At 45.9% G+C, this 27,319-nt stretch overlaps 2 protein-coding genes across 9 annotated transcripts in view; one reads left to right on the forward strand and one right to left on the reverse strand.

Annotated features, from left to right (window-relative positions):
- The first annotated feature begins 2,352 nt into the window (after positions 1-2,352).
- On the forward strand, positions 2,353-11,491 carry Pea15 (proliferation and apoptosis adaptor protein 15). 4 transcript variants are annotated; one of them, XM_063253510.1, is made up of 5 exons: positions 2,364-2,516; positions 4,980-5,134; positions 8,294-8,467; positions 9,229-9,384; positions 9,541-11,491. In XM_063253510.1, the coding sequence occupies exons 3-5, from the start codon at positions 8,296-8,298 to the stop codon at positions 9,603-9,605; spliced, it is 393 nt and encodes a 130-aa protein (XP_063109580.1). In that variant the 5' UTR covers positions 2,364-2,516; positions 4,980-5,134; positions 8,294-8,295; the 3' UTR covers positions 9,606-11,491. The 4 variants fall into 4 exon arrangements, with proteins under 4 accessions (XP_063109579.1, XP_063109580.1, XP_063109581.1 ...); XM_063253511.1 differs by having other exon boundaries at positions 2,368-2,516; positions 5,037-5,134; XM_063253509.1 differs by lacking the exon at positions 4,980-5,134 and having other exon boundaries at positions 2,353-2,516.
- A 479-nt stretch (positions 11,492-11,970) lies between these two features.
- Dcaf8 (DDB1 and CUL4 associated factor 8) overlaps positions 11,971-27,319 on the reverse strand; it is a 46,915-nt gene continuing 31,566 nt past the window's right edge. For all 5 annotated transcript variants that reach the window (XM_003466566.5, XM_005002265.4, XM_063253508.1 and 2 more), the window contains 8 exons: positions 26,349-26,459; positions 21,202-21,274; positions 20,738-20,795; positions 20,108-20,215; positions 18,130-18,260; positions 15,024-15,143; positions 14,478-14,594; positions 11,971-13,865 (listed from right to left, as the gene is read on the reverse strand). In XM_003466566.5, coding sequence (XP_003466614.1) covers positions 13,749-13,865; positions 14,478-14,594; positions 15,024-15,143; positions 18,130-18,260; positions 20,108-20,215; positions 20,738-20,795; positions 21,202-21,274; positions 26,349-26,459 — 835 coding nt within the window. In that variant the 3' untranslated portion in view covers positions 11,971-13,748. The remainder of the gene's footprint in view (positions 13,866-14,477; positions 14,595-15,023; positions 15,144-18,129; positions 18,261-20,107; positions 20,216-20,737; positions 20,796-21,201; positions 21,275-26,348; positions 26,460-27,319) is intronic.

The raw sequence follows: 27,319 nt of genomic DNA on the forward strand, positions 1-27,319 counted from the left end.
CCATGTTCCCCACTAAACTGGTACCCCTCAAGGGCAGCAATCCTGTGTTTATTATCATGGGGCCTGGCACATACAAATTTGACCCTAATATTATAGTTAAAAGAAGAAACAAATGAAAAAGCAGAATGGGCTCCAAAGAGAGAGTAAAGGGGCCTGAGGACTTTGTAAAGGAAGCGAGCCTTTTCTAGGCCTTAGAGAATGGCATTTGATTAGAGGCAAAGAAGTTGCGAAGGGAACATTGTGGTTCCTGGAAACATCAAAAGCGCTGGTAGGATGTATTTGTCTTACTGAGGGTACAGGGACCATAGAGACAAGAGGAGAAATTCAAGCTGTGGCTTGGGGTTTGGGTAAACATAATGGGGCTGGTTTGCCGAAGTCTTTCAACTTAATCCTGTGAGCTGGAGGGGAAGAGCAAAATTTCATTTGGTGACAGTGATGATTGGGATGGAACTGGGGAGGAGAGGAAAGAGGATGGAGATGCCAGGGGGAAGGCACTTGATTCATAACCAGAGGCTGTTATAATAATTAGAGTGAGGTTGAGAGGACCTGAACCCACGTGCTAGTCAGGAATAGACAGATGCTGACTTTTGAACAGAGGGGGCCTTTTAGACCTGGGGCCACTGGAATTCTATGCAGAAAGAATCGACAATCTCTCCAAAAGAGGACCAAAATAGGGTGGGAGCAGGAAGAACTAAACTATCAAACAAACCCATATGTAATAGACAATATATTTTTCATGGAGCAGGTGTACAGGTATTGCCAGGAGACTTAGAGGATTTCTAAGTACGGAAAAATGAGACGCGAGGATAGAGAAGTTTTCATTCTTTCCAGACAAATCCAGGAAGTGTTCTTAGAAAAGCTGGCAGGAGTGTGGAGAATAGAAACAATGTATTCATCCAACTTGTGACTATTTAATAAATGTTTAATAAGTAGAATGGAAACTAGGTTAATATTATGAAAATATTATGAAGCGTACTCTCTAGCATAGAGCAGCAAAAGTCCCTGAACTAAATAATAGTTCTTTTTTTAACCTTTAAAGCACCCATTGTGCCTCAGCCCCTACACATACCATTTCTAACTCTCGAGACTATATAAGATTGGCATTAGAAATGCCATCTTCCTATTAAGGATACTGAGGCTTAGGGGCACAATTTGCCTAAGGAAAGAGTGGCACAAGCATGAACCTGTGCCTGGCTGCCTGCCTTATTTTACATAAATACCGCACGTCTCTGGTTAAGTCATGCAGCTTCTCTGTCTCAAAGATGAATCCACAAACTAGGTTTTGACCTTACAACAACACAGCAAATCAGACACACAAAGGCGAATTATAAGGGTGTGTGTGACTCTCCAAGGGACAGTGACAGGGTACACTGTGGGAGAGGAAGAACAAAGAGACAGACTGTGAAACCCAAAGCAGCAGGAACCTGTGCTACTTTTAGGGGTAGTATAGACCCCAGAAAGGGGGGCCTCAACTGAGGTTTCCAGATAGGAGTGTCTGCTAGGTTAGGACTGAGAGAGGCAGATGGGGATGGATGTTCCGGGAGGTGGTACAAACCCTGCTGATGCTTACACATCCTCCAGGGCCACATCCTGCCCAAGTTAAGAGGAGACTCAGTGGGATGGAGATGGGGTGAAAATGGATGCTTCCCCAATTCTCTCTTTCCTCTTTCAGTCTGGTTGAGAGTCTGGGGGAGGAAAGTCCCGGAGGTGGAGGGGAAGTGAGAGCTGCTGGGCCTGGGCAGAGGGGCAGAGTTAGTAGAGCTAAGTGCGTCTTTGTTAGTTGTCTATATTTGCATGCTGAGCTCACGGCTGCTTTTTCTCCGTAGAAAATAAAATTACATCACAGTGGGGGGAAGGTAGAGGTGTATATTGGGGAAAGGTGAGAGAAGCACAGGGGGGCCAAGTTGGCATCTCCCCAGAGAAGGTCCTCCCTGGCTCCCATCTTGTCACCAGCCCCTAATGCCTACCTGCACTCCGTGTGGACAAGCCTGATCCTTTACCACCACTCCTCAACACAGCCAGCTAGGAAAAAGGTTCTTCCCGAATTCCAAAGCAAGTAGTTAAGAGAACTTAGATGCCAAGGCCTTCTGAATCCCTAAACTCAAATTTAGTTTGTGCCTCCCTGAGGTCCCAGCCACCTTGGTCATCCAAAGGTCAGACGGGAAAGGTGTCCCATGGGTAACGAATTAAATCTAAAACTTGTTTTGCAGTTTAGGTGGGTAAGCGTCCCTACTCCCTCCCTCAGCCCAACTCTGCCCCCACCCTAGGAGCCTTCCAGAACCCGAGCCCCTCGGTCCCCGCCCCTTCGCCTCCCCTCCCCCTCCCCTCCCCGCCCCCCGCCCCTCCCCGGCTCTGACATCACTGGCCAGCCGGGTGGGGTGAGGCGGCGCTGGGCTCGGGCTCGGCTCCGCAAGCGGAAGAGGCGGCGGCGGCAGAAGCCGAGGAGGAGGCTGCGGACGCTGCTCGGGAACCGGGACCGGGAGTGCCCGCGCCCTGAGCGCTCCGCTCCGGAGGCGGTGAGAGGGGCGGAGGCGAGTCGTGTCTTGGGGAGGGGACTGATGTGAGGTCTGGGTTTGCAGGGGTGTGGATCGGGATGCGGGGACCACGTGGGGAAGCGTGAGGACCCAGACAGGTCCGCGCTGGTTCGGGCCCCCTGGGGTCGGCCTCTGTCTCCGTGTCCTCAGCAGCGCGTGTCGCACCGAAGGTAGCGTGGCTTCCCCACCCCTTCCTCGCAGAGCGGCAGTTTGGGATCTCAGCGGGGCCTGAGGATCAGGATGTAGCCTGCTTCCCGCCCAGCCGGCTCAGCCGGCCAGCCCCGGCCCCTCCCTCCCGCCCTGGCCTTGGCCTCGGCCTCGGCCTCGCCCCCGCTGGCTGGCCGGTGGCCGGCGGCTGTCACCATGTGCCCGCACTCCGGGCTGCTGCACCTGGAGGAGAGGTGGAATCTGTGAGAGCTGGCGGGGAGGGACCAGGAAGGAGCTGAGGGTGTAGAGGAATGATGTCTCTAACGTAAAACCTCTAATTAATCCCACTGAATCCGTGTCAAACTGACGGGCACAAGCACACCTGTAAGAGACAGCCAGCACATACAGTGACACACACCCATATGACTCTTACACACATCGTCTCGCACACGACAAATCACAATTGTCCAGCACTACACATCCGGTGTCCACCAGAACCCAATGCCACCCTTGCGGAGTCTCCTGGACTTTGGACTCAGAGACCTGTCTCGTAGGACAGTTGAATGGTGGGCAGAAGGACTTATTGTCCCCACGTCCCACTCTGATTTCCTGGGCAGCTTTAAAATCCTGTGTCATTCTTCCAGGACAAGGGGACAGGAGCTTGACCAGTCTTAGCTGAGTGAGGAGGGTGGATCCTGCTTGTGGCCTCTCTTACAGGTCCAGTTAAGAGTTCAGCGTGCTGGGAGGGGCCAGCTTCTGGCTTCAGAGTGGCCAGAGGAGGAGAAGGGGTGGAAGAAAAGGAGAGGGAAAAAAAGAATGAGTATGAGTCAGCCAATGATGAAGCCCAAGTCAAAGGGAGAGAGAGAATGAGAGGAATGTGAGAAGGAGACAGACATGGAGAAAGGGACAGAGCCAGAGAAGGACAGAGACAGTGCCAGGGAACTACGGAAATGGAAGAAGCGAGGCAGAGCTGGTCAGAGGAGGCAGAGAGTGGACTAAAGAGGCACAGGATGAAAGCAGGGATTAGGAGGAATACGTTTGGTATGTGTGCCTGGTTTGTCCCGGTTGTGTGTCTGGCCTCAGGTTGTCAGAGCGATTAGCATTAATTGCGCTTCCTCTCGTGGATGAACACTCCGAAGGGGAACCTGCTAGCGATGCCCTAGGCTGCCAGCTTCTCTGGGTCCCTGCTTCCTTATTTCCGTGACACCTGCCCCCATCATGTGTGCATATATGGTCAAGCATAAAGAGGGTCACAGAATCACACAGCAGCTCACTCCCTCACATCCTCACCTACACAGCCAAGCTGGACCTCTCCACCAAGCTGGAGGCAGCCAGCCCCTGCAGCCTCAAGGCCCTCTCATGAAACGTAGTCTATCCCAACAAGGGAGGCTCACTCATTCCTAATGGTAGCCCTAAGGCCCAAGATGGGGACGGCAGAGTCACAGAATCCTGGAGTCCCGAGTACTTGTGGTTACCACCAAATGGGACAGGGGAAAAAAGCAGAAAGGGATGAATGCCCAGTAAAAGGAAAGGAGGAAAAAAGACCAGGAAGAGACGTGGATGAGGACGACATAGAAACAGGAGCAGGCCATTAGATGAGTGCAAACAGAGATGGGTTAGGGAGAGTCCACCCTGTTCTCTTCCTCATCACCAGCAGCCTTCCTCGGCCCTGCTTGATCTCTCGCTGCCCCCATCATGGGCCTGGTCCTTCTCTTGGACTAAGTGCTCAAAGCTGAGCCTCTGCCCCCATGCCCCGGGGTAGTTTTGCTTCCTGAACATTCTGAGGCCTGTGTGACCTGCTTCACCTTACTCCCAGGCTGACCCTGAAGCCTAAGAACATTTTCCTTCCTTCCTTTACAGGAATAAAGATATCCTGCCCCCACCAAGCTCTAGAGAAGCTTGGGAAAGAAATCAATTATGATATGAAAGGAAATAAATCTAAAGGACTGCTTCAGTTTGGGGCCCAGACACGATTTAAAACAGGATAGCTCTCCCTTCCCACCCCTCTGCTTGTCCTTGGTTACTTCCTCCAACTTTAGGCAACAAGACTGTCGGATTTGAGTGCCTAAGAGTCCCCTCCTGCCCTTGCAAGGATGTCTGGGCCCTTGCAGCTGTGTGGGATGGCCCCTCCCCTCCTCGGCTTTAGGCAGCTGCAGCAGATGTGAGGGAAGGAGGGGCAGCAGCTCCTAATCCTCAGGCTTCCTTAAATTTACTGAGATTTGGAACCAAATGTTAATCTGCTATGAATTAATGTCAGAATGCACAGAAATTCTCCTGCTGCTGCTACCTTCTCCACAGGTGGTTATCCTGTGTACTTGTGCGCTCTCCCACTATTCCTGGTATACTTTCTGCCAGGCTTCCAGGCTTCTCAAAGCACCCCCCGGAGCCTGCTTCTTCCTTCCCCAGTGTCCACGTAGCATCGCCTGCCATCTTTCCAACTCCTACCCGAAAAGGTCAGTATATAGTGACCCCTAACTGCCCATCCCTCTCCCGTCAGTCAGCATCCTCAGTTGGTTGCAGTCTTGGAGGACTTTGCCTCTAGCCGGTTTATGCGAGGGAGGAAGGAAGGTGTGAGGAAGCAGTGAGCAGCTTGCAGAATGAGCTGGGAGGGAAGGGGACTGACTTCCTGGCAACCTCAGCTCCGGTTCCCAGTTCCTGCCCTGGTATCCTGTCCCAGGAATGGCCTCCACCCAGGCGGCCTGGCGTTCCCTGGGCAGCCCTCTGAGCTGTTTCAGAAATCAGGAGGGGTTTCCAGAGCCAGGGCAGAAGACTTCTCTATGGAAGGTCCTCTTCTCTAAAAGAGGTCCTGAGGAATTCTAATCTCTGCAGAGGAAAGTGATGTGGAGGATAAAGGAGCCATGCTGTGCTAAGCCCCACCAGGGCCAGACCAGCCAGAGAACAGCTGATCAGTGAGACCAAGAGTCAGTCATGTAAAGAAGATTCCACCTCCCTGCACCTAGAAGTTCGCCCCTAACTCTCCTGCCCTTGCCTCTGCTACACCTGGGCCTGTTCCAGATAACTTTGCTTTTCCTGGCTTCCCCAGGGGGCCTATCCCTAGTCTTTCTATCTCCTTACCACTCCCCACAGCCCTCCCAGCCAGTGGTGTTATTGTCCTGATGACTGGGGGGGGGGGAAGCACGCTGAACTGAGGTTGCTATGGTAACAGCAGAGCTGAGGCTGCAGCCCTGGACTCTGTGTGCTCTGAGTACTACCCCCTCTCCCTGTCTTTGTAGCCTCGATCTCATTCTCTTTCCTAACCCCAGCACTCACACTCCCTTCTGCAGGCTCACCTCAGCCCTCTGACTGTGAGATTGTAGTTGTATACCTTTTTACACACACCCTCAGCTGGTTCTGACACATACAAACACACATCCTACACACGCTCACAGCCAGTGCACCCACAGCCACACATCCAGTGCTGGCACATTGGCACGTACCTCCATTACCAGAACATCCAAACACACCCACCCACTTCCTCCTCCACACACCTGTACGCAGCCTGGGATCAGCATCCATACATAGGATGCTGACACAACACCTCTCCCCCAACTATATGAACATTTCTACCTCATTTCTCCTAGAGGCCTACTGATAGCTGTTTTGCTCTTAGAAAGCTCCTGCTCCCGCCCCCAGGCTTTGTGGGTGGGTGTGTTACACACATTAATCCCTTTCCACCCATTTCTGTTTTAGATTCAGAGTCCTAAATCTAACTCCTCCCAAGAGATTTACACACACACACACACACACACACACACGCACGCACACACGCTTTCCTCCCCCCAGGACTTCTTATAAACTCCTCTATGTAAAAGCAAGGCAATCATTGTGACCCTAAACTCTGTCCACTTTTGGAGTGCTGGCCCCTAGGGTCTTCTCCATTGGAGCAAGATCTTGTCTTCTATCCCATGCTACCCTTCCACTTTCCCACAATCCCCTTCTTCATCTCTACATCCCTTTCCTATTATCCCCTTATCATATCCCCTCTTTTCTGTCCTCAGATTATCAGTAGAGGCGGGGTTGGGCTCCACAGCCTGCTGCTGTGACCTAGATTTCAAAGCAGAGATGGTTTCTGGTGCTGACAGTCAGAGAGCATTGTTCCTGGCCCAGCCTGGCAGGGCCACCGCTGGGCCCTTCTGTCTGTTTGCACCTGGGTATGCAAGATGAATGTGCCTGTGAATGCCTGTTTCTTATGGAGGTCGTGCAAGTCCTGCTGTCTGGCTCATTGTTTGTGTCACAGTGCCTGCCACCAAGACAGACTTGTTTATTTTGGTCCAAGTAGGGGGCTGGGAAAGGGGACTTCTGAGTCCATACTTATTGTATGATGGTTTGCCTCTGTGTCTCAGTTCCTCTATACAAGTCCAGAAGTACGGGAAATAAGGGTGTGTCAGCATGCCTCCTTTGATCTGCTACATTTGTAGCCCAATGTTGGGGTGATTCATGGGCAGCCTCAGTTAGCTCCATGCTTTGGTCTGACTAGTGTACTTATGACATGATTTACTTTTCATGCTTGATGCATATAAATATATACTTATAGGACATAAGTCCTGTTTTGAGCTGTTAGTTTCACATTTTATTAAATCCACAAAGTTCATTCTAAGGTCTGACCTTTCTGTGTGTCTCAGTCACAGTTCCTATTTTAGTGGAGGGAAGCCTCAAATGTTCTGTACCACCTAAGGACCATACAAAAGGGATGAAGTAAGGCCTAGGTGAGATCTGGTCTTGCCTGGCCCTGGGAGAGGCCATGCCAAAGGTAGTACCAGTAGATGTTGAAGCAAGAAGGGGTGGCAGTCCCTTCCGGCCACTCTCCCAAAGCTGTGTCTAAACTCCCCTCCCCCATCACCCAGCCAGCCTGGGAACTGGGCAGGGGGCCAGAGCCAGCCGCTTGGTATTCTTGGGCGCGGGGGCTGCAGGAGCAGCACAAAGGCTAGGAGACAGGGCTGATTAGAGGCCTAGTAACCATCAAGGGAGAAAATGGGCTTGACAAAAGTGGGGCTTGCTCTCTGCTTCCCCCAGCCCCAAGCCCTAATGACTTCATGAAAGACTAAGTGCGGTGGGGCCAGGGGACCATCAGAGCAAGCAACTAGGCATCCATCCAAAACGAGTGCTTCATGGGATGGTGGGAGTTGAAGTGAAGGACCCCTCTGCTTCTGAGGAAGAATGCAAGCTAGAACACATGAGCTTCAAGCAATCCCTCCAGCTCCTTCTGCATTTCTCACTGCCACAGCAAACCTCTCTCTGGTTGTTGTTGTTGGGTTTTTTTCCCCTAGACACAGGGAGGGGTTGCAGGTGGGTGGGGTGATTCTGGGGGGACTTGGAGACAGCGGGGTGAGAAAGTAGGGAGTAGATTGCCATGGTAACCGCCTCCTCAGTCAGGGGAGCTGTTGCCAGGGTTACTGTTGGGGGGAGAAAGTGATAGTGGGGGGGGGCACGACTTGTCACTGTAGGCTCTGGCCTGGCTTCTAGCTTGAGTATTCTATGTATCCTTCCTGCCTAGCCTCTCCCTCTCCCTTGTACCCCTTTGTTCTAGGCCCATGCCTTGCAGGGCACAGGAGGTGAACCAGACCCTGCACACTGAGCTCAGATACCTCTCCTTTGTTGTCTTTCAACCTTAGTCATGGCCGAGTACGGGACTCTCCTCCAGGACCTGACCAACAACATCACACTTGAAGACCTGGAACAGCTCAAATCAGCCTGTAAGGAGGACATCCCCAGTGAGAAGAGTGAGGAGATCACTACGGGCAGTGCCTGGTTTAGCTTCTTGGAGAGCCACAACAAGCTGGACAAAGGTGGGGAAAGGGCTCAGCTCATTCAGCAAACAGATGATCGTGAAGCTCTTACACGCACCAAGTGTACCTCTCCGAGGCAGTGACAGAGATGCCTAAGGAGATACACAAGGAGCTCTAGCGCAGAATATACACATTTTTCATTGTCAGTAGAAAACGTTTAGATACTTAGGTATTATCACAGAATAGCTGGGAAGTCAAGACTGCTGCACAAGGCCTTGGGTGAGAGAGATTTGAAGGGAAGGCAAGTGACTTCCTAGGCCCTTCAGATACAGGACTCTGACTGCAGAGTGGTAACAGAAAGGCTGAATGGAAAGATGTTTTAGTTAGACTGCATCAGCCGTCAGGGCAGGGGCCACAGTGGGCTGAGGGATATGTAATCTCTTAGAACTGACCACACCATGAAGCGCTTTCTTCTGCTTGCAGCTGTGCCTTTCTCATTTACCGTAGCCCTTCTCTAGACTGTCTAGAGGTCTTACCCCTCCTGTCCCACATGTGCTGTTGGGAAATTCTTCCTGATGTTCAGATGGAGGGGAAATAGAAAAATGACAAGGTGGGGTATGGGGTACGAAGATGGCAGTTTTCCACGGACAGCACTGTTGCAGGGTGCTTTAACTGTCTTTTCCTTAGTAGTCCCCCTTCTGCTGCTGGTGCCCTTCTAGTAATGTTAACAACTCAGGCTTGATCCCAAACACTGATCTGGTAGACCAGGGGAAACTGACCGCTGCACGCCAGGTCTGACCCCGTTCCCTGCCCCTTTCCAGACAACCTCTCCTACATTGAGCATATCTTTGAGATTTCTCGCCGTCCTGACCTCCTCACTATGGTGGTTGACTACAGAACCCGTGTGCTGAAGATCTCAGAGGAGGATGAGCTGGACACCAAGCTAACCCGTATCCCCAGTGCCAAGAAGTACAAAGGTGAGAGGCCAGGCCTTCAGTGTAGTTGCGCCCGGCCCCTTCCCCTTCATTACCCTTGCAGTGTATGAATTTTGGGAGAGGAGGTTAATGCCCAGTGGGCCTGCCTAGCCGTCTCCTACAACCTCCATCCCTGGACACACCCCTTTTTGCCCCCAGATATTATCCGGCAGCCCTCTGAGGAAGAGATCATCAAATTGGCTCCCCCACCGAAGAAAGCCTGAGTAAAGGGGAGGAAGAGGAAGGTTGGACCTTCATCGGACCACTCCCTTCCCTATCTTCCATGAGAGGGGGCAAGGGCAACCCCCCACGTACCCACTTACTAACCTGGTCCTAACCCCCTTACTGTGCGCGTGTGTGTGCGTGTGCGCACGCTCTGGCTGTCTGTCTATATGTCTAGCTCATCTAGTTCCTCCTCCTCATGAGGGGATGGGGGTCAGGGGATAGGGGGTTTAGTTTCCCTACCCTAGGGGAGAGATGGGGGCTATTTCTATGCAAATAGAAATTGGCACATTCTTCCTACTCCCCACTCTCCCCTCACATCTTTCAAGCGTGGAAGCAGAAGAGACCTGCATTTTCCTACAATGAGGAGCTGAGGTATGGGAGAGGTGGGTAGATAAAAGGCAAGGCAGTGGGGAGGGAAGGTGAAGAGTCCACTAGCCCCCCTATATGGAAGGGGTAGAGAAAAGCCAGAGCTCAGTATTTGTGCCCCTTTGACGGACTGTTTGGATTCCAGTGTTCTGCTGCTCCTCCCTCAGGCTGGAGGGCCGAGGTACCAGCAGGTCCCTTTTTATGCCCTTTTCATGGGCCTAGGATTAGGATGGGTGAGAGCCAGGGATCTAATGAGAGCAGCCCACTGGGTCCTTTCCTGGTCCCAAAGACAAAATCCTATGGAGCAGCCAAATTTGATCCCTCCCCGCCCCAGACAATGCTGGGAATATGCACCACTGAGCCTGAACTGGGGATGCAGGCAGAGAGGGGCCTCTTTCTACACCTTTAGTCCTACTCAGACTGTTGCATACATTGACCTTGAACCTAGGGAGATGGATACGAAATCCTTAGGTTTTAACCTTAACCTGCCCCCACCACAGGATTCACACGTGGATGTTACAGACAACCGTCTCTCTTTGCTTAGTGTGGGACACACTTAAGCCAGAAATAAGTGAAATTAATTAGTGTTTTCCTTTGCACTGATCCCCATCCCAGTTCAATCCAGGAGGGGACTTGCTAACCCTTCTCACTTGATACCCTGGCCTCTTGGGCTTGTGGACGCCTCCTAGCCAATCACTAGAGTACAGTGAGTGACCCCAACCTCCACCCTTTCCCACCCTGACCGTGCTAACTGTGTGTACATATATATTCTACATATATGTATATTAAACCCGCACTGCCATGTCTGCCCGTTTTTGTGGTGTCTAGCATTAACATTGTCTAGGCCAGAGCGGGGGTGGGAGGGAATGCCACAGTGAAGTGGGGGGCAGTCAAACTGCTACATACTCCAGAGAAGAAAGCCTTTGGGGGGGAAATCAACAACAAACATTAATTGACAGTCAGACTCAGAGACTAGAGAAAGTTGAAGTTAGGAGTTACTAAGATGTGGGAGCAAAACTTGAGAGTGACAGGGGAAGGCTGGCTGATGAAGAGGCAAGCCAGACTGGTCAGAAAGCACTCTTGACTGCTAGCCTAGCCGTCTGCCCATCCCCTCTGGCCGTTGCTGTGGACACCTGCCTTAACACACACACCTTGATGACTCCACTATTTTGCCTTAAAGGACTTTCCCAAGTCTCCAGCTCTGTCTGGCTTCTCCCTTCAGACACTTATAAACTGGGAGTGGGGAATGAGGGTGAACTGCCCTTCCATTTGGGGTATTACTATGTGAGAGCAGGAGTAAGAGAGAACAAGTTTTCCTCATGGAAGAAATGGGAGAAGAGAGACAGGGTTATTTTCAGCAGTCTAGTAGTTTCTCTCTGTAAGGCAAAATAATCTAAAAAACTAACCTGCCCTCCCACTCTCTGTACTGCTGTGAGGTTGCCCCTGCCCTGTGCTCCTCTGTCTGCAGTGTGCACGGCCTTGTTCTAACCCTGGAATAAAGGTGACTGATTGTACTGTACTTGACTGATTCTAGAATTTATGTGGTTCACCAAGATTTTGGAGCCCTCAAAAATCCAGAAAGGGAGGGGGCACAGTATTAAAATCCCTGCATCCCTTCACTGCAGCCTAGAACAGAGGCTCAGAAAATACCCTAAATAAGGACTGGGGATTTAGGTCAGTGGCATAAGCGCCTGCCTTGCAAGCAGGCAGTCGGGAGTTCGATCCCCGGTACCGATAAAAAACTAAAAAAAACCAAAAAAAAAAGCAAATATCCTAAATAATACCCCCACTTAGTCCTCATTTCCTACGTATGATAAATGGGGCCTATTCCACTTAGAGCTGTCTCCACTTGGCTGAGCACTGAGAACAGGGTGATCCAAGACTGAACTCCCTAAAATTTTAACATCGTCCAAGGGAGAGGGCAGTGCCAAACACCTGTGTTGGAAGGAACAAAAAACAAGTTTGTCATGAATGAATGGACCACATATCACACAGAACAGCAGTCGGGAAGCTTTACTGAGAAAATACAACAAATTCCAGAGTGCATGGTTTCAGCTTATTTCATCACCCCGCTAGTCACAGGGACACAGGCCACTTAATCACTACACATTCCCTACCTCAGGACGGAAGTGCAGTAATTAACATCTGGTCTGAAAGCTGCTAGGAAAAGGGGCAGGAGGAAGGAGTGTGGAAATATCATCTTCTTACTCTTCCCCCTTCCTCCTTCTTGGCCTGGGTCAGTAGAATCCACCTTTCCCAGGATACAAAATTCTTGATTGGATCTTGTAGAAATTGGGGGCAAAGAAATAGCAGCAAGAGCATTTGAGAGCAAGAATTCAACTGGGACTTTCAAACTTACTGACCAGTAATAAAAAACAGCTGTTCAAGCCCCAGAATCAATCCATAAATTACTGACATGTCTGAAATCCCACGATATCAAGAGGTTGACAAGCATGAAGTCAAACCCAGCAAGTACTTCCTTGCAGTCTTTCATTAGAAAGGGTGCTAGTGTGTAGAACTGGATGGCTTTTTAAAAATCAAGCAGCTAAAGGTCAAAGGGTGTGTGTGCCTTCTATCACACACAGTACCAGCAGAGTCTGCCATGGCAGCGTCCTTCCTGAAGTGCTTCATAGACAGGCCAGCCTCCGGTTACAAGAGCCATCCTGGGAGCTTCCCACAAGACTGAAGGAGAGGTAGGAGATCTGAATTTCTTGTTTTTCCTAACTCCTCCACTAAGACAGTGAAGAGCGCTAAGTGAGGATTCTTCCATCCTTGAGCCTCCTAACACCTAAGGATAAGCCCCACACTTTCCTGGCCATTTGTAAACGGCAAGATGACCCCAGGTGTGACTTCTACATCAGTACTCTTGCTCATTCTTCCATTAAGTCCCTTTATTGCATTCATAGAGAATATATAGGTATTTAAACTTTGACAATAATTTTAACTTGTACATCCAAGTTTGACTTGCTTTTTAATATATTTATAGATATAAAATTAGGCCTCTAACAGTGATAGGGACAGGGAGATTGCTGCCACCAAATAATTTTTTTAAAAAAATAACATAAGAGGTAACATCCTTCCTATTCTTCCTCTACCCCTGCCCCTCCCTCCACCTCCTCAATCTCCCTCACCAGCCCTCTGGGCTGATGGGATGATGAGAAAAGAGTGAAGGATATATAGTCAAGTGCAAAACACTGTGTAAGTACAGAGTGAAGTGGAGAGGACAGTGAAGAGTGTGGGATGGTTAGGGGCTCTAAGGGCTTCTCAGAAAAATAGGATCCTGGGATGGGGATGCTGGTGTGTGTGGGGGGAAACCAATGAAACTGTCATAAGACTTTTAAAAACAAAAAAACCTAAACCAAAGAGAGAGTGATACTCCTATCTCCACTCTGGCCTCTTGGTACTGAACACCCAGTTGTCCCCCCAACACCCTCTGCAAAAGAAACAAGGGAGATTATAAAGAAAAAGAAGCCCATTCCCTATCCTAAACCAGTTAACAAAATAGGTTCTCTCTCCCCCAGAAAAAGGCTTCAGGGAGAGGCAATTTCTGCTGAGTCCTTTGCATCTCGCCACAAAACCCCATTCCAGGGCTCAACTCCCACACCTAGGTGCTCTTTGTTGATTCATTTCTCTGGTCTGTCCTCCTGGGATATCTTTCTTTTTAAACAAAAGGTCCAAAGTGCGTTTCTGTTGAATGCAAGGGCCTGGGACAGGAAAAGGGTGCCCAGGCAGGATCGGGTTGGCAGCCCCAGCCCGCCCCTCCTAGGTGTGAGGCCTCAGGATGGCATGCATTGGACCCGGTCCGGGCCTTCCTCCTCGTCCGAAGTGTCTGAGGAGCTGGGAGACTCATCAGAGTCCGCATCTGTGGCCCCAACCCCAGGTTCTCTCCAGCGCTGTGGGATGGGAAAGCCTTATTAGTAACTTCCCTGGAACAAAGACAAGCCTGTTAGGTTTTAGCTACATTAAGAATAAAAATTTTCCTGAAAGAGCCAGATACATAGGTATTTCAGGCTTGTTGACTATAAAGTGTCTGCTGCAAACGTTCCATTCTTTCACGATACCATAAAGGCAGCCACAGACAATACAGGGAATGGGTGTGACTGCCATTTCCAATACAGATTTTCCAACAGCTGGCAGTGTGCTGTTAGCTTGCCAATCCCTGCCCTCGCCTCCTATAGCATGACAAGAAGCACAAAAGGATCACCCTGAGAATGATCTTGTTCTTCCTCACTTGCTTCCCTCCCTTTCTGTCATTAACTTTATGAAAATGGTACAATAGATTGAAAACCAAACCAAGACCACTTGATTCCTCCTTAAACTATGAGGACAGGTACACTGAAGCTTTTGTGTGTGTGTGTGTGTGTGTGTGGTACTGGGAATTCAACTCAGAGCCTTGTGCATACTAGGCAGGCCCTCATTCTACCACTGAACTACATCCCCAGCCCTTTTTCACCTTTCTTAAATGGGTCATTGCCCTGAAGAGTTCACGTCCAACCCCAGCTTACCCGATGATGGCGTCTCTGTCTCAGGTGATGCATAAGGAACCAGAGCATATGGCTATCAAATAAGTCAGTGTGGTGCAAACTATCTTCGTCACGCTCTCGCTTGTTCTTCTTAATCACCTGGAACCCAAAAGGGTTGGGGGCAGGAGTGGCACGAATATGGACCCTTGACCTAATCAAAAAGGCTAGGGTTCTATCCCAATAAAAACCTCCCTTGGGTGATGTTAAGCTGACGAGAAGCTAAATTAGATTAGAAAAGGATGCCCAGGCTTGCCGCCAAAAAGATGGGATACTTTTAACGTAGAATAATTCTTCCTGAAGATGCTTCCTTATTCCTATGCTAGGATCAACTAGAGGTACGTCAAAGCAGCCCCCCACCCCCTACAGCAGGGCTATTTCTTTAAAGGCAGTGACAAGAATGTAGAGGAAACTGTTAGAATAATACCTTTGAAAAACTGGGCAGCAAGTTATTCCTTCCTATTACAATGAAGAATCCTAACAGTGTGTGGGTAAGTAGAAAGAAAAGAACTTCTTCAGCCATCCACTTACATCCTTTAACCCTGTCAATTCAGTGGAAGCTTCAGCTGTGGGTGCCCAGATCTTCACATCATGGTCTAGGCCACTGGTTGCCAGCACAGGCAGGTGAGGGTGGGGCTCAAGACAGTTTACCTGAGTGGGAGGAAAAGAAAGCACAGGATCAGGAGTGTGTGGGATCAGGTTTAAAAACCATTACTTACCTTGAGCTAAACAACTACCCTCCATCAGGGCTGCTGCTGGAAAGGCAGGCCCACCCATCCTGAGCCTAGGCTACACTTAGGCACCTACTGGTGGAGGAAACACTGGCCACAGGCTGAGAACAAGCCCGGGCCCACCTATAATTTCTCATGTACTGGTCATCCCTACAGAGTAGGTTAGTGACTGGCTGTGCTTATTGCTGGTTTTACAAGAAGGCTACAAGGTCTAAGTGACCTCATTCAGTCCAGATTCTAAAGCTCCAACTTGTCTTAGGCTATGGGGTAGGGGGGAGAACCCTGGAAGAACCCAGGGGCTTTTACAAGTGGCAAATAAATTTTAAAAACTGAAGGAAGCAGCAGCTGCCATGGAGCCTCCAGAGAGAAGAAAACAATTACAATCACCTGGCACTGTTTACTAACTGGAGGAAGGCAGACGCTGGGAAGAAAACACTGACCTGGAGGGAGAGTAACAGAGGCTACTGTATACTTAAAAACCTACACATCCCAGGGACATCCTGCCACCTGCCTTGAGAACACAGTAAACTCAGCTACAGAAGAACAGTGAGTAGCAAGGCGGCTTCCTAAGGCCCTCCTCATCAATTCCAGCCACACTCTGAGCACATTCACTGAACTGCAGAAAAAACTACAGCTGTTAGGCCTTTGGGCTCAGGCAGCTTCCTTCAGTCTCAAAGCACCATGCCCCCTGCTGTCTGACATGGAAATATGAGTTTCCCAGGCAGGGCAGGGTACTTCTGTCTCTACTAGAAGAGAGCTAGTTCTAGATCTAGCTGCTACAGCATTTTTAGCTTTTTAGCTAGATAAGCAGTAAATAAGAAAGGTTAGCTGCAAGACTGCCCTCTAGTTCAAGACAACTGGCAAAAACCTCTTCAGTCCCCTGCAGATCAACTCCCTTTGTCTCATACACTCCAGAGAGCAACTGAGGAGAAGCTAAGGGTGGGCACTGAGAATAAAGCAAACTTACAGATTTCCAATTTTCTTTGACTTCCATTCCACCAGTAAACAAATGCTCAGAGAAGACTGATTTTTAAGTCTGAGTCTATGAATGAAGCAGAAAGCCCATTCTTTTTCTCCTCCCATTTCACATTTCAGCTCACTGCACTAGATACTTGGGCTGCAGGCAAATGTGTCTAGACCTAGAAATACTAACAAAAAGACATAACAACTTACAAAAACCTGAACTCACATACTCATCTTCTGATAGAACTTGCTGCAACCTGTACTCTGAGCTAGCTCTGCTTCAAAAACAACTCCTTGGTACATAAGGATAAGGAAAAAGCCAATAGCAAGAGGAAAAGAGAGAACAAATTACATGTGGTACCTGAGTGGGAGCTGCAGGGGAAGCCGAAAAAGAACTTCTAGGCCAGGATATCTGGTCACCACCAGAGCTGTCTGAATACCAGGACTTATCCTGAAAATAATGCTTGAGCAGACAAAAGAGCTCTGGCCTTAGAAAACTAGGCTCAGCGAATGCATAGAATGGGATAAAGTATCACAGTAATCTTGGTAGACTAAGGAGTTGTGCCTTTGTATCATACCCTAGCCATGTCCCTGTAAAGTTGAATGGGAACAAAAAAAGGACCTCAAAACAAGAATTAGGAAAGCTGGGCAAAGGCTGATAAATTCTAAGACCCCTCTGGTTCTAACGGTCTACTCTATTATATAGAACTACTTCATAATCTCCACTGAGGCTAATGCCTTGTGACACTCACAGCAGGGCAGGAAAAGCACGAGAAAGAACAGGATCCTGATTATAAGGAACCATTCATTTAAAATTCTACAACTACTGTGGCAAACCTCATCAAGTCATGGCTAGACTCTGAAGTTCTCCATAGCTTAGGTGGAATGAAGAGGAAGAGAGCCTAAGCAGTCAATTGTGACTTACAGGCCTTGAATAACCAACAATTTTTTGAGTTTATCAGTACAATTTAATCTTCCAAACTGACTCTTTCCAATTTTCTGTAATCTAAAAACCTTATCATAGAAAATTATTGAACTCTAACTGGGTCTCAGAAAGGGGTGTGGTGTTTCACTAGATACATTTCAATATGTTTGACCATCTTCTCTCCTTATTTCAATCCTTACTCTTTTTGCCCTCTCCATAGAGGCTGCCTGTGAGAACTCAAAGTACAGGTAGACTGTGATATCATGGGTTACACAACCAGATATTCACCCATTCTTAAGGCAAAAACAAACAAACAACAAGCAAAAAAACCATTTACATATACATATATATAAATAGTGCTGCATACATGCATAGTATGTGTGTATCCATTTGAAAGCGTGAACTTCATCCCTAAATATTTTAACATGTATATCCCAAGTACTATTTTCACAAATTTAATATTGAATAGATGCTATCTAATATATAAACCATATTCTGATTTTCACAATTGTCAAAAAAAGGTTCTGGTTCTATCTGTTCATCTAGGATCCAGCCCAGATCACTGTTAAGTTTAATTGTGAGATAAAACATACAGATACCTTTAACATTGTATAGGATCCACACTTACAGATCAGTTATCTCAATCAAGCCAGTTCTTCCCTAAAATCCCTTTCTCTTCTCCATAAATACTTATAGAGCCACAAGACAGAAACAAGAAAAAAGTATTCCATGAAAATGCCAGCCAGCATTCCCAGGCTATAGCACTGCTTTTTTTTAAAGACTGGGGTTTTGCCATGTTGTCCAACCTAGCTTAAACTTGTGATCCTCACATACTCGGACTTCCCAGGAACTATGGTTATGGGCATGTGCTATTATGCTCAGCTTTACACTGTCTTTTCATTTAGCTAGCTTGACCTCTAAGATACAGTATCATGTAGGTCACAGTGAAAATTCAGTGGCCCTGCTAAAACCTACCTTCATGGCCTGAGAAATGAAGGAGCCAGCCAGCCATACTTACCACACCTCCCTTGTCTCCCTCCATGAATTGAATGATCTGACAGGATGATTTCTCCCAGAGGAAGATATGCCCGCAGTCACTACCGCTCACCACAAACTCACTCTTGGGGCCATAGAAATTGACACCTTTTACTGAAATGATAAATGAGGGAACAAACCACATAAGGGTTGGCAGTGGGCCTATACATGTTTATCTCACAGGGAATTTCATTATTCATAAACTCTAAAATCAGCCAAAAGCCTAATAATTCTTTTCACTTTCACAAAAACAAATCAAGAGATTATGAGTGCATAATAATTTTAACAATCATACTAGTTCCAAAGACTATTTATATTCTCCTTCAAAGAGCTCCACAGGACACGGCAGTCTGTAGTGCCTTAGCAACAGCCTGCTTCATTTACATACTGTCATGCAACCATAGGCCTAACTAATGCCTTACCTGTCCCAACCCGAACTGCTCCAGCTCTGCCCTATCACACTGTGCTGTGCCCTATGATTACCCTTCACTGTACGTCACTTGTACCTTGGCAGTGATTTTTTAGTCACTGGCTGATCTGAGACTTAAGGTATGTTGTGGTTTAAGTCGAAAATATTCCCCAACTCTGTGTTTGGAAGGTAACTGGCTCATGGGGCTACACTCATCAATGATTCATCCACTGAGGAGCCCAACAGGTCACGCACTGTTAGGACGTTGGGCCTAGTTGGTGGAATGGATCACTGGGGCTGTGGCCTGGGAGGGTATACTCTTATTTCCAGCTCCTGTCTTCCTTTGGGATCTCTGCTTCCTAGCTGCCAAATGAGTAGCTTTCCTCTGCCATGCCCTTCCTTCCATCATGCTGCTGCTGTCCTGGAGTTAGCCGACCTCGGATAGAAGCCACTGGAAACTGTGAGGCACAGAAACCTCTCTTCCTTTAATTGTGAGTACCAGGCACTTTGTCCCAGTGATGAGAAAGTGACTAATACAAGATATATGTGACAACTGCCTAGAAGAAGCATTTGAACTGTGTTTTCCACCAGGACTGAATAACAAGGCTCTACCTTCTTGAATCATTAAAAGCAGCCAGGATTCCCACCAACATAGTTGGTTCTATATCTTTTTGTTTGCCTATGGACCGAGATCCAAGTACAGATTTTTTTTCTCCTTTCCTTCTCACCAGCTCAGGAGAAAAAAGTAAAACTATCTAATTGCTGTATCCAAGTTAAATTATGACAGACATTTGCTAGTAGTAGTAACAACAACAATGTGCAGTGATTCCACACCTTTTTACATACATAAGAATCATGTGGAGAGCTTTAAAAAGTCCAATACACCAATTAAATAACAGCATATGAAGGTGGGAGCCAGGCACCAGTACTTTCAAAAGATTACCAAGTGACCACAATGTGCCCTACAGTTTGGGAACCACAGATGTATAACAAAGACCAATCTTCACTACAAAATTAGGTTAGCTACTACTACCATTATTCTTTTTCCTCTGCACCATTAAAAAAAAAAAAAATCATATCCTCTTCCCTCCCTACAGATATGTTTATTCCCCATTTTATGTAATTCAACACCATCTGCTAAAGACTCATGTATCAAACCTTTGGTATTTATTCTCAAATAACTTGAAATCATAAAGAGAGAAAAAAAATCAATCTAGTCTCATACATGAACTGATTAGAAGCAACACCACTATAGTGAAGATGCTCTTAAGCCCTTCCCTAGTATATTGGGAAAAAAACAAAAAACACAGAGCTAGAGATTTAGTTCAGTGGCATAAGTGCCTGCCTGGCAAGCACTAGGTCGTGAGTTTGATCCCCTACCAAAAAAACAAACGAAACAAAACAAAAACAGAAACTTCAGTCCAAGTAGGGATAAACTTTCATCACACAAGGTGATACAGCCAGTCTAGCTCTTACTATTTCCCATTTGTACAACCAGAACAGATACTGTGGTTCTTCAAGTGCGCGCAACAGAACCCTAGAACAGTCTCACCTGTGGCATTGTTTCTGTGGCCCTTATATCTCTTAACATATTGGGCCCCATCACTGTGAGAGGAGTTGAAGAGGTAAATGTCTTCATCATTGTAACTGGCCAGGAGCTCTGCCAAGAACAAGAACACAGCAGTGAAGGCAAAGGCTGAAAACCACACAGACTACGAGCTGGGGTTTGGGGTGGGGCTTCTTGCCAGTAGTGCCCCCTCCTAATACCCAAGTAAGCACCCATCTTACTTAACTGCAACAGCAGGAAGAGAACTTGAATAGCGTAGACTAGGAACACACTGCCAACCCAGGAGTAGCAGAATGCTCAGAAAAATCATGTCCATTAACTCAAGAATGAGTCAAAGGCATAAGACCCTGTTCAGGCAAGCAGCTTGAGATTTAGGAGACGTTCTGTCAATAACCATCTGTAGCATTCTGCAAATGGTGCCTGACATCTCCACAGGTCGTCTACTGCATCCTCCCACTATGTGCTCACCGTGCTCGCCATCTGCAGCTACTCTGCAGTTGTTCCACCTGGGCTACTGCACAGTGGTGAGCACCAGAAGGCATGTGCCTCACTGGCTCAGCAGCTCCCTAGACAGAGGGGGCATGCCAGCCTCAGAGCTGGGCCCTGCTCACGTACCTGTGCCGTCGTGGCTGTACACAAGACAGGTGATGTTTGCTTTGGACTCACTGTTCACCTGCAATGAGGAGCAGATACTGACTGATGCCCCACCCCCCCACTTGTTAGACCACCTTCAAGAAAAGGTCTTCTTTCAAACTCCCTTATATCTTCTCCCAAAGACTGAGACAGACAAGGACAGACAGACAGAGACAGCACAACTAATGCAACATGATAACCTCTAGAGTGTGCTAGCCATTATGTATACACTGTCTCATTAAGCCTCACCATGACAATGCAAGGCACTGAGGCTAACACAGGTGAAGTAACTGTCCAAAATTACAAAGCAGGTCAGTGGGAAAGCTGGAGTTCAAATCTAGGTGTCTGACTTGAAAGTCTGAGCTCTTCTCACTGTACCACCAAGTTCAAGGCAACCTTGGGATCAAGTTGAGGAAGCCAGGAGCCGCTGGCTTCAGGAATCTTACCAAGTGATGAGGACAAAATTTCTTGAGGACTCCATTGTTCTCATTCTCATCAATTTTCCTCTGGTCATAAATTCTGTAATAGAAAAAGCAATGAAATGTTAAAACTTACAAACTGATCCCTTGAAGAGTTGCAATTTGATGTGGTGGCAGGAAGTAATCAAGTCTTATCTATAAAGATTCTCTCTTACCCAATTTATTTCTAAATCCTTTTTCTAAATCCTTTCATCCACGTACTTTCCAAGTCCAAATCAGTTCTCAATTATATCAGTTTGAAGAGGCTTATCTTTTCTCTCAACTTTGTATTACTTAATGGTTTATTTTCACTCAAACAACTAACATTATTATATAGGTTTTAATATAGTAAACCCAAAGAGTTTAGTACTCAGAGGCAGAGACTTGGCTTTATGTATGTCAGCAAGTCTTTAATCTCTCCTTGAAGCCTTACTGGCCAGTTCTCCCTCTCACTTCCTGTAACAGCTGCTACAAAACTACCAGCCTCAAGACTTCTTTCTTCACTGCCATTAAAGAAGCTATATTCACTTTCCCCTTACCCTCCAATTCAAGCTCTATAGATCTTTACAGCATATAGTTTTTTGTCAAGTATTAAGCTGGGTGTTGAAAATACAGAGTAAAGAACAAGGCAGATTCAGCGCGGTCTCACCCAGCTGTCTCCTCCACTCTCAGAGCCAACCTCTCTACAGCTAGTTTTAATCTTATCTTTCCAGGCACCTCATTTTTTCAGTGAGTCCATTTCTCAATCTCTGCCTACTGACTATGGAGACATCCTTTCCGACTATTACTGTTTTTTCTCTCCTTCCTTTGTAAATTACTAAAAAGTATAATTTATATTCAGTGTTTTCACTTCCTTACATCTTGTTTACTTCTCAGTCCATTTCAGCACAGCTTTGACCCTAACCCTTTCAAAGTCACCAGTAACCTAACTGCCACAGCCAAAGATACTTTTCAAAGCCTTTCTTGTAGCAACAACCTTATTTCTTCCTTGAAACAGTTTCTTTTGCTTTTTTTCCCCAAATCCATTTTATTTCCAGGAGAAAAAGAAAAAGCAAGAAGAAGGAAGAAGAAAGAAGAAAAGGAGGAGGAAGAAGAGGAGAACAACAACCACTACCTAAAACTTCAAAACACATCAATCAGGGCAAAAATGGTACATACACTGCACATTGTCATTCCCAAATCATTCACCCAGAGACAAGACATCTGCATTCAGTTGTCCAAACAATACCTGCACAAATCTTTCTCGTCAGGGAACTCAGAGAAATCAGTAGTGTAACTGTCTTTAACTATTTTTTAAATACATACAAACACACACGTTGTTTCAGCTTTTCACACCAATGAGACAATACAATGTTTATATGCGTGTCTTATTTATTTCACTGAGTATCGTCTCAAATTGCATCCATTTACCTGTTAGTCTCCAGTTTATTCTTCTTTATGACTGAGTAGTACTCCACTGTATGAAAATGCCATATCTTTCTTATTCATTCCTCAGTCAATGGGCACTTACGTTGTTTCCAAGATCTGGCTATTACAAATTGTGCTGCCATAAACATGGGTGCACATATATCACTGTGGTATGATGTTTTTAATTCTTTTGGGAAGATATCCAGAAGAACAGCTGGGTTGAATAAGACCTCTATAGTCCTAGTTTTTTGAGGAAATCTCCAAACTGATGTCCACAGTGACCCACTGTTTCTAAATGTTTTAAATGTTCAACCACTCCTTTGTGTTAGTCTCTGTCTACCCCTTAAATGCTGATATTCTCAGGAGCATAGTATAAACTTTCATCTGTCCCCCTCCTCCTACACAAAGCTGGGGATCAAACCCAGGGTTTCGCATATCCTATGCAAGCATTCCACTTCTGAGCCACATTCTAGCCCTCTCATCTTACTTTATTCTCAAAAATTTTAACCTGGAATACAAACAGGATGTGCATCTCCAGAAACTTGTGCTCATGTACATTTTTCTGGAGAAAAGAAACCAACTGTTCTCATATTTTCAGAGGCCAGAGAATCAAAAGTTTAGAAAAATTCTGATTTATACTGTAATTTCCCCTTATCTATATTTTTGCTTTCAATGGTTTCAATTACCCATAGTTAACTATGGCTAAAAGATATGAAGTGTAAAAGCCCAGAAATAAAAGTTTTAAGTAACTTTTATTATAGCATATTGCTATAATTATTCTTTGATGTTATAACTATGCAGGTATAGGAAAAATATGGTGCATATATAGGGGGCAATGCTACCCACTGTTTCAGGCATCCACTTCAAGGGGAATATGGCTCTCTGTGGATAAGCGGGGATTACTGCACTTTCTCTAGTGATTGAATTCCATCAGGATGCTTCAAGCACAACCACCCTGTCCTACATGTAGATGTATGCCTTATATCTGTGTCACCAGATAACCCTTATTTCAACTCTGTTCTTCCATCTACTTAACAGTTCAGTGTTATAATGGGTTACCCATAAGTAAACTCATTTTCCTTTTAAATAAAATCATGTCTATCCCTTTCCCCCAAATATCACACCCTTCCAATACTGGGGGTTGAGCCGCAGCCTTTCAAAATTTCTTTGAAATAGGATCTCATTAAGCTGACAGGCTAGAACTCGCAATCTTCCTGCCTCAGCTCCCTCTTTAAATCCTTTTTTTTTTTTTTGGAGACAAGGTATTGCTATGTGGTTCAGGCTAGTCTTGAACTGTGTAGTCCAGATTGGCCTGGAATTTGTGGTGACTGTCTCCTGAGCTTCCTGAATGTTAAGCTGTGGGCACGCACTACCATGCCTGCCTTAAATCTTTTTAAATGGCACTATCCTTATTACAAGTGGCCAAACTGGAAGTAAGGTCTTTTCTCTCCTATACAGCTAACTTTTTTCTTGTCAAATTCACTTCTTCAACATGTATCTGGCTTTTCTGTCTTGTCTTTTTTGCCTACATTACTGTGTGGTATTCGTCTAACTGGTTTCCCTGCCCATTATCAAAAATGCTTTTTTTTTTTTTTGGTCTTTTTGAGACAGGGCCTCACTGTGCAGTTCAGGCTGGTCTTGGGCTCACTTTGTAGCCCAGGCTGGTTTTAAACCGCAACAATCCTTCTGCCTCAGGCTCCTGAGTACTGGGATTACAGGCGTGAGCCACCACGCCTGGCAAAAATGCAAAATTTTACACAAATCCTTCTCTTACTTAGTGATTTTGTACAATCTACTGGGTAAAATTCAAACTGTTTAATATGTCTGCATACCAATTTTTTTTAAAGATTCTATACTTTAATCCTCAAAAACAAAACCAAGGAAAATCCCTGTTTCCTTGAATGTAGTGTCACCTTTTCTTATCTTACCTCTACACATCCTTTTCTCTTTATGTGAAATCCTAATTTCACCATGATTTTTAGTATTTCCTCTGGGAAGAGGAAAAGAAGCATAGGGAAATGGTTTCTAATGTATTTAAGCAATCATCTCTCTCTCTCTCTCTCTCTCTCTCTCTCTCTCTCTCTCTCTCTTTTTTGTAAGACAGGATCTCAACTACGTAGTTCAGGCTGGCCTTGACCTCACTGTGTAGCTCAGGCTTGCCTTGAACTCATGGCGATCTTTCTGCTTCAGCCTCGAAAATTCTGGGATAACAGGTGTGTACCACCATGTCCAGCTCATACCTGAATTTCAATACTAACTCTGCTACTTACTAGCTGAGTAATACTGGGTAAGTTATTTAATAGCTTTCACCTTATACATCTGCTTCTACAAAATATTTCTTAACACATCCCACCAGCTTGAAAAACTGATAGTACATGCATGACTGTCCTATTGGGAGAGTTATACCACTGGTGATGCAAATGGGACAGTCATGCATGTATCACATCAGTGGTTCAAGCCACCTGGTGTGATACACATACAAATTACAGCCCTATTATGATCATGTTAAAGGCAGAGACTACATCAAATCAAGGATATCCAGGAAATGTCTGCTAAATGAAGAAAAAAAAAAGTGGGGAGAGGTTTATACTACCAACTACTATGCTGTGGCAAATTTATTAGCTGTTAATGAAATTATTTTTAAAATTAGGTCAAAATAACACCATTTTTCTTTTAAGATGGGGTCTTGTTGTATAGTTCAGGCTGGCCTTGAACTTGTAGTGATCCTCCTGCCTCAGCCTCCCAAGCACTAAGATTACAGGTGTGTACCACTGTGGCCAGCAAAGTAACAGCTCTTAACTGTTAATAAACCATTATAAAATTCAACAAATTAGTAAAAAAAGGATTAAAAATTTTTTTTGTACCAGGGATCAAACTCACAACCTCATGCTTGCCAGGCAGGCACCCATGCTGCTAAGCTAAATCCCTGGCCCCTAAAAATGTTTATTCAAGCCCCATGTGTTGTTTTATGGTACACAGACTATTCTGTGCTCCTTAATAAATCTTAATGCTCATTGCTGTTCTAATTTTTAGGGATATTCTTAACCATCTTTCTTTCCCTCTACCCCCTCAGTATTTACTGAGCACCTACTATAACCCAGACAATGATGCTACAACTAGGGATTAGCAAAATTTTTCTTAAAGGCTAAGAGAGAGAGAAAAAAAGAAAAGAACAATGAGATTCTAGCAGTCAGTCGCCTAATCTGAAGAAGTGCAGAGAACTACAAAGTAACCATAAGGTCAGAGAAGACTAAAAAGGACTATCCACTTACATAGCATCAATGTGCCTCAAAATCTACACATGCTTCTGCCAAGAAAACAGCCTAGGATCTGCTGAGGCTTTGTGGCTGGTGAGACAAAAGATCCAAGTATTTCTCTTTGTGCTAAAATGCTAAAACTACTTTTCAGCCTCATTCTAATTCTGGGAAAGTATCAATTTTGGAGTAAGGCACTAAGACTTTATTGAGAACTTTGGGTCAGCATGGTGGTGGTGCACACCTGAAATCACAGCTACTCATGAGGCTGAAGCAGATGGAATTTAAGTTTGAGTTCAGTCTAGGTAATTTTAAAAGATTTTTTTGAAAAAAGGAAGAGGGCCAGGGACTTAGCTCAGTGGTATAAGCGCGAGGTTGTGAGTCCAACCCCTGTACCAAAAAAAAAAAAAAAGAATAAGAGGATACAATGTATCAAAGTCTCAAATACTCAAAGACACAAAACAGCATACTCACCTTACAAACTGATCTCGTCCGCCCACTGCAAACTGATGGGTATTGGCAGGATTCACATAGATTGTATATAGTCCCACTTTCTTCTCTTTTTCTTTTGTCACCACCAGTTTCCTTTAAGAAAAGCAGAAAAAGTTGTATTTTCCAAAAGAGAGAACCAAGGAAGGAGACACTGGGAACAAAATAAAAGTGGTTTTATTTTGAACACCGAGAGAAGAAAAAGTACTTAGAAAAGGTTTTTCTATAAACTACTTTGAAGATGGAGGGGCACACAAGAAAAGTCATTTCAGAGTATGGACTTGAAGTTGTAATTCTGTCTTTGCCATCCAGATGGCTGGGATTACAGGTATGTACTACCACTCCTGGTCAATGAATCACTAAGCATAAATGAATGTACAGTACTGCTCCTCAGGACAATTCGTAGCTAGAGTCCAAACAGACAACACTATCCCTACATCTTTCCGTTCTTTATTTTTGGGTGATTTACTTCTATTTTATTTGTATGTACATATGTGTGTATTTTGAAACAGGGTCTCACTATCCATTTGAAGCTGACTTTAAACTTGGTGATCTTTCTGCCTCAGCCTCTGGAATACTATGATTATGTGGGTATGCACCATCAAACCCACATCTATTCTTTATTTACAAATAGTGAGCATCTTCCCAGTCACTTAAAAATAAGGAGAGAAGCAGAGGAAAGCTCATAGACTAATGGGCTAAAAAAGACCTTAAGGTTAGAGTCTAATTCCCAAATCTAGAAAAATGTTACTTGAAATACTATCTTTAAACATGCACACTAGAGGGCTGGGGATTTAGCTCAGTGGCATAAGCGCCTGCCTGGCAAGCACAAGGTCATGAGTGCAATACCCGGTACAAAAAAAAAAAAAAAAAAAAAACAAAACACACTAGAAAACAGTTTTCTAGCAGAGACAATCCAAAAGAAAACAGCATCATATCTGAAGCAAACTAGAAGA

This window comes from Cavia porcellus, unplaced genomic scaffold (assembly GCF_034190915.1).
Source record: "Cavia porcellus strain 051 isolate PalLab524CR breed Dunkin Hartley unplaced genomic scaffold, mCavPor4.1 scaffold_7, whole genome shotgun sequence".
NCBI classification, from domain to species: domain Eukaryota; kingdom Metazoa; phylum Chordata; class Mammalia; order Rodentia; family Caviidae; genus Cavia; species Cavia porcellus.